The 11,705-nt window shown below is 55.3% G+C and overlaps 1 protein-coding gene across 1 annotated transcript; it reads left to right on the forward strand.

The window, feature by feature from the left end:
• Positions 1-1,845: 1,845 nt before the first annotated feature.
• NTSR1 (neurotensin receptor 1) lies at positions 1,846-9,421 on the forward strand. The gene is made up of 3 exons (XM_086331012.1): positions 1,846-2,041; positions 5,912-6,002; positions 7,018-9,421. The coding sequence occupies exons 1-3, from the start codon at positions 1,852-1,854 to the stop codon at positions 7,265-7,267; spliced, it is 531 nt and encodes a 176-aa protein (XP_086187138.1). The 5' UTR covers positions 1,846-1,851; the 3' UTR covers positions 7,268-9,421.
• The last annotated feature ends 2,284 nt before the right edge of the window (positions 9,422-11,705 follow it).

The following is an 11,705-nucleotide window of genomic DNA, read 5'->3' on the forward strand; positions in this document are numbered from 1 at the left end:
CTTTCTATCCCCACATGGTCTCGTGTGTCACTGGGACAAACGTACAGATGAGGCTAAGGCTGAGCCCTCCACACCTGGGCATCTCTGTCTGGAAGGAAAGCCCCAGCTGCTCTTCCTCTCTGCTCTGTGTCTCCTGTGGCCGCACTTCCGGTGTTTCCTTGACGGCTTGCACAGGGCTGAGCAGACTCACTCCTCTTTGCTTGTAGCTGGGAGTGGGCTGCTCCCTTGTTCCCAGAAGTGGGGTGTAGAGTGCAGAACTGGGTGAAGCCTGAGCCCCCATCCATGCTGGGAACCATGGCAAAATGAAGCAGACCCCTAGCACCCCCACAGTCCAGGCTGGAGGGGCAGGAGTAGCCTAGGGAAGGCACCCCCTCTTCCTGCACCAGGAGGAAGCCCCTGCTGGCCAAGCCTCATCCTCAAACCTCTAGTGGGGGGCTTCAGTGCTGGGGCCCTCACCCCACCCTGGAACCTCAAGGTCAGTGCCTGGACTTCTTCCAACTCAGGGATCCGCCAGGGCCTCAGACCAGACCCTGCAACCCACCAGCCTGGACCCTGGTCCACTGCTCGCAGACCCCCATATATGGCTGTTTCACTGTCTGTGCTCAGTGAGGTGTGGTATTTCAAATGTTTTGACATTTAAAATCTGTGTTGGATACATTTGTTTTGTTAAATTATACCTGGCTGTAGTGACTCATGGGAGTTGATTTGTCTCCTGGGCCTGCACCCCTACCCAGCCCCCAGCCACAGCTGCCCCTTGGCTTCACCAGCCCCTCATCGTCCAAGTCTCCAGACCTTTCCCCCAAGCTCGGTGGGGCTGAGCACTCAAAAGACAGAGCCAAATGCAATTTTACACCAGAGGGTGTTACTCCCCTCTTCCCTTATAGCTCAGAAGGTGAAGAATCTGCCTGCAATGCAAGAGACCCCAGTTTGATCCCTGGGTTGAGAAGATCCTCTGGAGAAAGGAATGGCAACACCTTCCAGTATTCTTGCATGGAGAATCCCATGGACAGAGGAGCCTGGCAGGCTACAGTCCATGGGATCACAAGAGTTGGACATGACTTGGTGACTAAACCACCACCACCACTGGGAGGTGATTTGGGACCATGGGAGACCTGCTCCCCATCACTGGTCAGGGTCACACACATCCACTGGAGGTTTGTGTCCCTATTGGGAACAACAGCACTTTCTCAGAGAGGCCACAGACTCTCGGGCTGGGCAGGTGCCTGAGAAGGTGGGTCAGCCTAGTATTGCCAAAGGGCCGGGCTCTGGCTCAAGTTCAGGTCTGAGCCGGTGATTTCAGCAAGACCCTTGGCACCTGGAGAGTCGGTCTCCCCAGAGGCCAAGAGAGGTGGAAGATAGAGGAGACAACAGGAAGTGCTCTTCAATGCGCTGAGAGGCAGTGGGCAACGGGGCAGTAGGCAGGGTCCTTGCTCTGTGTCCTAATGTGAGCTGTCCACATGCAGGATGAGGGACGCTGGGTGGGCCGTGCTGAAGAGAGGTCAGGTAGGGCCGCATCCTTGTCCAGACCTGGAAATGCAGAGCCTAGACCCTCACCACACCCGGGATGCTCCAGGCTGGGCCCTGTGCTGGGGGTTCCTTGAGGTGGCAGAGAGGCCACGGACCCTCAAGCCAGCCAGCAGAGCTGGCCTGGAGATGGGCAGACCCAGCTACTCCCACCTCCAGCCCCTGAACCTGGGCCGGTGGACAGGCGAGCACCAGGGCACATCCCTGCCTGGGGCTCAGGGACACCCTCCTCTGTCTCTCTGAGGGCCAGGGGGCAGGTGGGCCCCAGGGTGCGTCCCCACCCGTCTCAGAGCCACCCTCCTCCCTCTCACGCAGATCAACACCTTCATGTCCTTCGTGTTCCCCATGGTGGTCATCTCCTTCCTGAACACCGTCATCGCCAACAAACTGACCGTGATGGTCCGCCAGGCCGCTGAGCCGGGCCAGGTGTGCACCGTCGGGGGCCAGCACAGCTCCTTCAGCATGTCCATCGAGCCCGGCCGGGTCCAGGCCCTGCGCCACGGCGTCCGGGTCTTACGTACGTAACTTCTGGGCCCTGGGGTGGGTGTGGGGGTGAGCTTGGTACCACAAACAGGGAGGTCTAGAGAGCTGGGGAACCGAGCGTGCCAGGCCGAGGCTTGGGGTGCCAGTTGCTCCAGGGATCGGGCTGTTCTTCATTTACTACTCGTCCACCCACTCACCAATTAGTAAGCCTCCTCGTGGCTTTAAATCAGGTAGTTTGCTCACAAAGCCAGGGCTGCAGAATTGGGGTCCCCATGCATGCTAGGCCAGCTGGAAAGGCTAGAGGTACCGTCCCCCCTCACAGGTTCTAACAGGGCATCCTGAAATCCTGGAGGGTCAGGTGGAGTGGACCCTCTGTTTCTGTGAGTTGTGAGGGTCCTGCCTCCATCCCTCTGTCCCTGGCCTGGTCTGGGCCTGCAGATGGCATCATGACGAAGGGTCCTCAAAACTACCTACTCCTCCCCACTGTCTTGAGGCAGCCCCAGCTCACTCAGCCCCCCAGAGCACCCACCCCCACCTTCCATTGGTCCCAGCAGCCCCCCTCCCATCTCCCTCCCTGCCCCGGCTGCCAGCCCCTCACCGTCTGCAGCCACTGGTCTTGAGAGGAAAAGGTCCCAGCAGCTCTACCCAACAGGAACATGATGCCTGCAGGCCCCACATGAGATGTTAAATGGTCCAATAACCATGTTTTGAAACAGGTAAAATTCATTTTGTTCATTTATTACTCCAGTATTTCCCAGATATGATCATCTCTGCCTCCATCTGCATCCTGTAAGTGATAGGAGAGTTACTTCGGGTGTGTTTAGCCCTCGGCCTGGCTCGGCTCCCTGCAGCCTGGTGTCGAGTGACCAGCAGGCAGTGTCCAGCAGGCAAGGCCACAGCATCTGTATCTGCTGTGTGTGGATAGGCTTTCTGGAACTCCTGGTGTCTCCAACCCCTGTTTTCTGCTGCTTCCAGCAGGCAGCTCCCTTGTCAGGGCCTCCCAACCCCAGGCCTGCGGTCTCCAGAGACCTCCCAGTGTGGGTCTCAGGGCCTGTGGGGTCAGGACAGCAGCCAGGGTGTGGGCCCCAAACCCAAGACCTCCACAGATCCTTCTACAACCCCAAGACAATGACATTATCTCAGGGACCACGCTTCTCTCTTCCCCAAGACAGCATAGTCAGCCCCAAGTTTTCCCAAGCAGTTGGCTTTTTATTGCTCTCTTTTTCGTTCTGGTAAAATATACCCAACATAAAATTTACCATTTTGACCATTTTAAGTGCGCAGTTTGGCAGCTGTGTAGACAATCATATCACTATGGGGCCATCACCACCATCCCTTTCCGCCTTGTAAAATTGCAACTTTTCCCATTAGTAACAAGCTCTCACCACTCCCCGAGCCCCTGACAACCACCTTCTACTTTCAGTCTCTATGAATTTGACTCCTCTAAGGAGCTCATATAAGTGGAATCATACAGTATTTGTGGATTTTGTGACTGGTTTATTCATGTGATGTAGTAGCCTCAGGGTTCATTCACCTTGTAGCCTGTATCAGAATTTCCTTTCTTTTTAAGGCTGAATAATATCCCACTGTATGCAAGGACCACATGTTTATCCATTCTCCATTGATTTCAGCTCCTGTGAATAGTGCTATGAGATGCTGGTATCTGAGTTCCTGCTTTCAGTTATGTATATATATCAGTTCAGTTCAGTTCAGTCGCTCAGTTGTGTCCGACTCTTTGCGACCCCATGAATCGCAGCACGCCAGGTCTCCCTGTCCATCACCAACTCCCGGAGTTCACTGAGACTCACGTCCATCGACTCAGTGATGCCATCCAGCCATCTCATCCTCTGTCGTCCCCTTCTCCTCCTGCCCCCAATCCCTCCCAGCATCAGTCTTTTCCAATGAGTCAACTCTTCGCATGAGGTGGCCAAAGTACTGGAGTTTCAGCTTTAGCATCATTCCTTCCAAAGAAATCCCAGGGCTGATCTCCTTCCGAATGGACTGGTTGGATCTCCTTGCAGTCCAAGGGACTCTCAAGAGTCTTCTCCAACACCACAGTTCAAAAGCATCAATTCTTCAGTGCTCAGCCTTCTTCACAGTCCAATTCTCACATCCATACATGTATATACATACACACACACACACACACACACACACACACACATACACACACACACACACACACACACACACACACACACACGCCCTGGAGTAGAATTGCTGAATCACATGGTCATTTCTGGGTCGGGAAGATCCACGGGAGAAGGGATAGGCTACCCACTCCACTATTCTTGGGCTTCCCTTGTGGCTCAGCTGGTAAAGAATCCTCTTGCAATGCTGGATACCTGGGTTGGATCCCTGGGTTGAGAAGACCCCTTGGAGGAGAGAACAGCTTCCCACTCCAGTATTCTGGCCTGGAGAATTCCATGGACCATATAGTCCATCAGGTTGCAAAGAGTCGGACACAACTGAGCGACTTTCACTTTCACAGTACTTTCTCATGTTTAATTTTTTGAATTAGAAAATATTTTTAAACAGCCATACTATTTTCTCAAGTGGCTGCACCATTTTACATTCCCACCAATGTTGCAAAAAAGTTCTAGTTTCTCCATATCCTCCCACAAATTACTATTTTCTGGGGTTTTACTATTTTTTATAATAGTCATCCTATTGGAATATGCTGCTGCTGCTGCTGCTGCTAAGTCGCTTCAGTTGTGTCCGACTCTGTGCAACCCCATAGACGGCAGCCCACCAGGCTTCCCGTCCCTGGGATTCTCCAGGCAAGAACACTGGAGTGGGTTGCCATTTCCTTTTCCAATGCATGAAAGTGAAAAGTGAAAGTGAAGTCGCTCAGTCATGTCCGAGTCCAGCGACTCCATGAGTTGCAGCCCACCAGGCTCCTCCATCCATGGGATTTTCTAGGCAAAAGTACTGGAGTGGGGTGCCATTGCCTTCTCCAATTGGAATATGAGGCAGTATCTTATTGTAGCTTTGATTTGCTTTTCCTGGGTGATCAGTGGTGTTGAGCATCTTTTCATGTGCTTATTGCATATTTGTATCTCTTCTTTGGAGAAATGTCTATTCAAGTCCTCTGCCCACTTGTGAATTGGGTTGCTTGAGTTTTGTTGTTGAGTTTTCCATATATCCAGGATATTAATCCCTTATCAGATGTGAAGCAAACATTTTCTCCCATCTGTAGGTTGTCTTTCCACTTCGTCAATTGTATCCTTTAATACAGTTTTTAAATTTTTATCCAAATTATTTTTTCCCTTTGTTGTCCTTGGTGCCATCACCAAGAAATGATTTTCAAATCTATTGTTGTGAAAATTTTGTTGTATCTTTTCTTCTAGGAATTTTATACTCTTAACTCTTATGTTTAGATCTCTGATCCACTGTGAGTTAATTTTTGTGGATGGTGTGAGATTAGGGTCCAGCTTCATTTTTTGTATGTGGGGATCCAGTTTTCCCAGAGCATTTGTTGAAAAGAGTCCTTCCCCGCTTGATCTTGGTACCCAATAGAAAATCATTTGAGCTTTCTGGAAGCTGGAAGGGCTTATTTCTGGACCGTCCATTCTGGCCCATGAGTCTACACATCTGTCCTTATGCCCTTACCACTCCATTTGGATGACTGTAGCTTTGTGGGTGGTTGGGGAGTTTGCAGTCAGGAGGGATGAGTCCTCCAGCGTTGTTTTTTCTCAAGACTGTTTTGGCTATTCAGCATCCATTGAAATTCCCAATGAGTTCTTTTACTTCTACAAAAAACTGTCATCAGGACTTACACAGAAGTTGCACTGAACCCGTAGATATGTTGTAATACAGGCATCTCAACAGTATTGGGTCTTCCAGTCCGTGGGCACAGGACCTCTCCCTCCAGCTCTCTGAGGCCAGTGTCTCCATGTCTCAGGTGCCGTGGTCATCGCCTTCGTGGTCTGCTGGCTGCCCTACCACGTGCGACGCCTCATGTTCTGCTACATTTCAGACAAACAGTGGACCCCGTGAGTACAGGAGGCAGGGACAGAGGGGGTGAGGCTCAGGCCGGGGGCGTGCTCCCCAAAACAAGTGGGACTGGGGCACTGAGAGGGGCCGCTCAGGGTAGGGGTGGGAGTCAGTGTCCCCCAGCATGTGCTCGGGCATGGCTGTGATGGGTTGGGGGGGACAAAAGGCTGTGGAGGGACAGACACCCCTGGAAGCTGCTTCAGAAAAGGAAAGCAGGTCCTAAGATGATCAGCAGGTTTGGGGGAGTCTGGAGAGTGAAAGGAAGGGCTGGTCCTGCTGGCTGTGGGTGGAGAGATAGCAACCTTCAGGGTCCCTGGACCACTCCCACCCCCAGCCTGGAGGAGTCATCCACCAGGAGGACCCAGGGCTCCAAGAACATCATGCTCATGCTGTTATGTTCGGGCACTGGCCTTCCCATGACAGCAGTCTGAACCCTGCTGGGTGAGCTCCTCTGCACAGCAGGGCTCCAGGTCAAGGGTCATGGGCTTTTCCAAGTGACAGGGAGCCACTGGGGAGGGTACAGCTAGGCTGAATGAGGAGAAGGTTCAGGGCGTGGAGCATAGCCCCAAACACAGGGTTTCTGAGATTCAGGGCTGCCAGGTGAGGGTGTGAGGTCCCTGTGCATGGAGGAAAGCAAGTTGAGGTGAGGTACACAACTGTCTGAGCTGTATGGAGGGGCTCCTACCCTGGCTGTTTCATTAAGGCCAGGCCCCAGCTGAGCCTGGCAGCCCTGGGGTGACTGGGATCTTGGACAGGAAGGGCACATCCACAGGCAGCAGGGAAAAGTGGAGACTGTGGCCAAGGTAAGCTGCACACCCTGCCTTGGGAGGGTGGCCGCAGCTCAGCTCAGCAGCTCAGCTCAGCAGCTCAGCTGACCGGTGCTGGGCAGAAGTGTATACAGAACAACCTCTCAAGAGAAACCAGAGTCCTGAAGATTATTATGAAATATCCCCACATTGGCCAGGGCCGCCCTGTGTGTCTGGGCCCACCGACCTGAGTATTCTCTCCCCGCAGGTTCCTCTATGACTTCTACCACTACTTCTACATGCTGACCAACGCCCTCTTCTATGTCAGCTCCACCATCAACCCCATCCTCTACAACCTCGTCTCTGCCAACTTCCGCCAGATCTTCCTGTCCACCCTGGCCTGTCTCTGTCCCCTGGGGGGCCGCAGGAGGAGGGGGCCAGCCTTCTCGAGGAAGGCCAACAGTGTGTCCAGCAACCACACCTTCTCCAGCAACGTCACCCGGGAGACATTGTACTAGCACGAGGCAGGCTGGGAGGGCGCTGGGAGGGGACCAGGATGGGGTCACTCAGCCTCCACCCCCATCCACTCAGCACCTGGGAGCTGGAGGGAGTCATCCCAGGGCCTGCTCCCGGGCATCCAAGATCCAGGACCCAGCACCCATATCCCAGAGGCCCCATTTCTTTTCAGCTTCTCCTCTCTCCCTACCACCTCCCTCCTCTCCTCTTTGAAAGCAAGAGAGATTGCTCTCCTCCCAGATCTAAAAATGGCCTTTAATGAGGAGAAATTTGTGTTGGGTGACAGGCAGTCTTCTTTGTTCTCAAACTAATGGATGTTTAGGGAGAAAAAAATGAAAGGGGCAGATCAAGGCAGGCCGCTGGGCAGCCCAGTTGACATTGGAGGGCAGTGACCCCAAGAGCTGGCACTGAGAAGAGCCCGGCAGGCAGGATCACCGCAGGCCTGGTGCCACCGAGGGCCTCTGTCATACCTCTGGTCAGCTCAAGACCAAGTCAGCCCGTTGTGCAGCAGGCATTCAACACCCCCTCCAAGGTGGTGTCACAGGAAGCTTTGATGCCACCAGAGGGCTGGAGTCAGCTTGCCATCGCCCAGCCCTGGGCCTCCCCATCCTCGCATGTCCTCCGCGGGCCAAGGCGGCAAAGCCCTGCAGGGATACCTCGGGCAGCTCAGCCTCCCAGGTCTCCATTCTGACTCTGCAAAAACAAGGCCAGGTCCGTGGGGTCCTGGTGGCCCAGTCCAGGACAGGGACATCCCCACGCACTCTCATTTCTGCTGTCCAGCTGAGCTCCTGCAGCCCTGGCTCCGAGCTGCTTCAGGGTGGACACCCAAGGTGGAGGAGGGTCGACCAGGTCTCCAAGAAATGCCAGCCCTGGGGCCATAGGTGAAGAGGAGGAGCCACAGGTACAGGCTGCCTGCTGGCCAGCAGCCAGGCAGAGACCGAGACTCGTCCGTCATGCCTGGCCCCAGCTCAGATGCCCAGGACAGCAGGCGCCTCCTTGGTCTCTGGGAGCCAGTCTCAGACAGGACAGCCCAGCCCCAGGAAGGTACCCTGAGCCAGAGGAAGGCGGCCCCGGGGGAGCTGCTTTGGACCAGCCGGACTAGGAGTGGACAAGAGACCGGAAGTGAAACATAGACCTTTTAAAACAAGTCTTCCCTGGGCCTGGAACACATTGGCCCAGAAGGGAGACAGTCAGACCAATGGTCAGATGGGCGGACAACCACATGGGTGGCACTGACTCAGGATCTGAGAGCTGCTCCTGGTCTGGTCTCAGCCTCCATCCACAGAAACGGCGAGTCAGATGCTACAGTGTCCACAGGCATGTCACATCTGGGCTCTGCTATGGATCGGGGGTCACTTGACCCTCCCAAATCCTCCCCCAAGCTGTTCAGCAAGAACCAGGCCAGGAGAGTCAGCCCACAGCTGGTCCCCATGCCAGGCAGCCCTGCCGTGATACAGTGGCCATCGGCACAGAGGACAAGGCCAGCCCAGAGCTCCCACACGGGTGTCGGTTCTGGACAGGGGTAGGGGAGCCCCCTGCCCTGCTCAGCGAGTGGGCATTGGAGTTCAGCAAAGACTGAGTCTGGTCCCAGGTGCTGGCTTCAGGCGGAGGACCTGGACTCTTTCTGACAGACCCTCAGACCCTTGTGGCCTCCCTGGACCATGCACACACTGCAATTCCCCGAGCCCCAGTTTCCCTGTCTGAGTAGCAGGCATGGTAACTTCACCCACTCAGCCAGAGCTGAGTGTGATGGCTCTGGAGGACCAAGCTTGGATGATGGAAGGATGGTTCCCTGAGGTAGGGGCGGAGAGGACATGGAATGAGATGAGATGCCCGCCTCCCAGACCCTCCTGGGGGCACACGGGCAGGGCCTGCCACTGAGCTCCAAACCCACCTTACTGTCTGCCCACTTCACATCAGTGGAGACCTGAGTCCGTGCCCTGTAAGACACCCTCCTGAACTACCCCAGCTCCTGGTCAGGTCACCGTGGAATGCCAGAGGCCGGCTCTGAGTGGTGTCTGTGTCCCATCTCAGGGTCCAGTGCCCATGAGCCTGGTCACCAGTGATGGCGAAACCCCACGGTGTGCACTGCCCAACCACCCTAATGTCCCGTAGGGACTGGGACACCCCCTCAATAAAGAAGTAAAGGAGCCTGTGAGCCTGTGATGCACCCCTACATGGGAGAGGGGCCCCACGGGCCTGCCAGCAGCCATTCACCCACTCATCAGACAGTGACTGTGTCAGCGACAGCCTTCTGCTGGTCCTTTCACCAAAAAAACATGTGCTTTGGTCCTGTTTCCCAGAGCTGGGGGGCTGGGGGCCAGGACCCCCAGCTCAGGTCCCACCTGCCCCCAGAGCTTTCAGCAGCAGCCTGTGAGGGGCCTCTCCTGAGCATGAGGTCCCATGGAGCCTGAATGTGGGGACCTGGGTCCACATTGGCTGTGCAGCGACACCTGCCACCCAGTGTCCTGATCTGGGGTCTGGGCACAGGCAAGGCCCACCCAAGGGGGTGCAGGGCCCTGTGACTGTTTGACCCTGGTCTCCATGGCCCCTCTAACCAGCCTGGCTCCTCCCTGGGGGCCAGCAGGTGGGGGCCGGGCCAGGGAGGGACGCTCACCTGTCCTTGGACACAGCCAGAGCCATCCTCCAACAGAAGGGCTCCTGCAGCAGGGTATCCCCTCCTGCCCTCTCCTCTTCCCCTGCTCTGCCTTCATCTCATAGCAGCAGCAGAGTCCCTGGGGACCCCAACCTTGGAGGGGAGGGGCAACATGGAAAGCATCGTTCCAGATTGCCAGCCTCTGTCTTTCCCTTCTGTCTCCTTGGCCAGCAGTCTTCCCCACACTCCCCTTCATTCATTCATTCACTTGCCAAGTGCCCCTCTGAGCCTGGCTTCCTCAAAGCCTCCCCATCCTAATGGACACGGGGCTGAGTGTGAGCTTCAAGTCCTCTGTGCTTAAGAGCCATCCGCGCCATCAGCAGGGAAGTCTCAGGATGCCCACTCTCACTGGCAAGCTCCAATAAGTATGCTGACATTTTACAAGAATAGCCAAAGGAATAAAACTCTAATAGTGGAATTTCAGGCCAGTCATGAGGAGAGAAATTTGGGGTCAGTGGCAGCAGTCCCAAACCCTCAATGCCACTGTCCCACAGGGCCAGAGCTCTGGTCAAGGCCCTCCCTGCCTCCTGCAGGTTTTCTGAGCTGCAGTCCCTGTTCCAGCACAAGGAAGGGGGAGGAATCCACTCTCCTACAGGAAGGCACCTCTGGCCCCATCGCTGTCGCTAGGCAACAGGAGGAGGGCCTAGGAGAGAATTCCATACATTTTGAAATACATTTGAAGAAAGAAAAAAGCATCCGGTCGCTGGCTGTCGGAGCACAGGGGAAGCTCTTCTCCACCCACCTGACTCCTCCCCACCTTCTCCCTCCTCCCATCCCCTCCCTCCTCCCACATGTCCCCCATTGCTTCCCACAATTATGATTTGAATTCCAATTTCTATCAGAACACCATGGAAACCATGTCCAGGCTGAATTGATGAAGGAGAGAATGGGAGAAGGGGAAGGCGGGGGGCTGGTCAGGGAAGGAGGAGAGACAGAGCGAGGGGCTGAGAAGGGACTGCACTCCACCTGGGAGGGCCCCCCACCACACGTGTGCACTCCCACCATGCACATGCATGTGCTCGCACATGTGCTCAGCCAGCACCAGCCTCCACCTCCCGGGCCTCATTCGTCGGCTGAGGTCGCCAGTTCCCAGCCTGCGGTCTGGCTCTGGCTGGGGGTGGGGCCCAGCACCTGGACACTGCCTTCCTGACCACCTGGGCCCCTCAGTCCCACCTCCCCTCCCCTCTTTGGAGTGAAGAGAGACATGGCGGCCCTCGTTCTGCTCTCATCACCCTCAGGGATCCCCAGCAAAGCTACAAAGAAACTTAAAGGGAGCTACCCGCCACAGCCAAGGATGCTCCAGGTGGGGGTGGGGATGGGGGTGGGGGTGGGAGTGTGTGGGCAGCTGCAGGGGGTCCAGCTGGGCCATGACTCTAGATGTCCCCCACCCTAACCCCCTTTACTCCTCAAGAAACGTGAGCTCAGCTCTCTGGGGAGAGAAGTGGACCCTGGATGGAGTAGGAGGGAGGGCTGCAGAGGGCGTCTGAACCTGATCCCCACCCAGAGCCCTCCCCACTCCATCTAGCTTGCTGTGTACACATTAACTTTCAAGATGCAAAATCTTTATCTTTCATTATAAAAGCGATTCCCTCTTTCATGAAAAATTGAAATAATATGAAAAAATACAAAGTATAGGGTGAAGTCTCAGCTTTGTCCCACCTGGAAGTGACCGCAGCTGGCAGATGGGTGAGAACACCACCCAGGGCACCACCATGTGCTACCTCACAAACACACTGGTGCTTAAAGAGAATGCACACCTCCACTCACAAGACACATGCACTTAC

The sequence above is a fragment of the Bos grunniens genome, chromosome 13 (genome assembly GCF_055505025.1).
Source record: "Bos grunniens cultivar Pamir isolate PY7600 chromosome 13, Bosgru_T2T1.0, whole genome shotgun sequence".
In the NCBI taxonomy this organism is placed as follows: domain Eukaryota; kingdom Metazoa; phylum Chordata; class Mammalia; order Artiodactyla; family Bovidae; genus Bos; species Bos grunniens.

Bases quoted from the DNA above. Each gene is read 5' to 3' on its own strand.
- NTSR1 (XM_086331012.1), top strand. From the start codon at position 1,852: ATGTCCTTCGTGTTCCCCATGGTGGTCATCTCCTTCCTGAACACCGTC. The intron at 2,042-5,911 runs GTACGTAACTTC...TCCATGTCTCAG, and splicing joins CCACGGCGTCCGGGTCTTAC to GTGCCGTGGTCATCGCCTTC. The intron at 6,003-7,017 runs GTGAGTACAGGA...CTCTCCCCGCAG, and splicing joins TCAGACAAACAGTGGACCCC to GTTCCTCTATGACTTCTACC.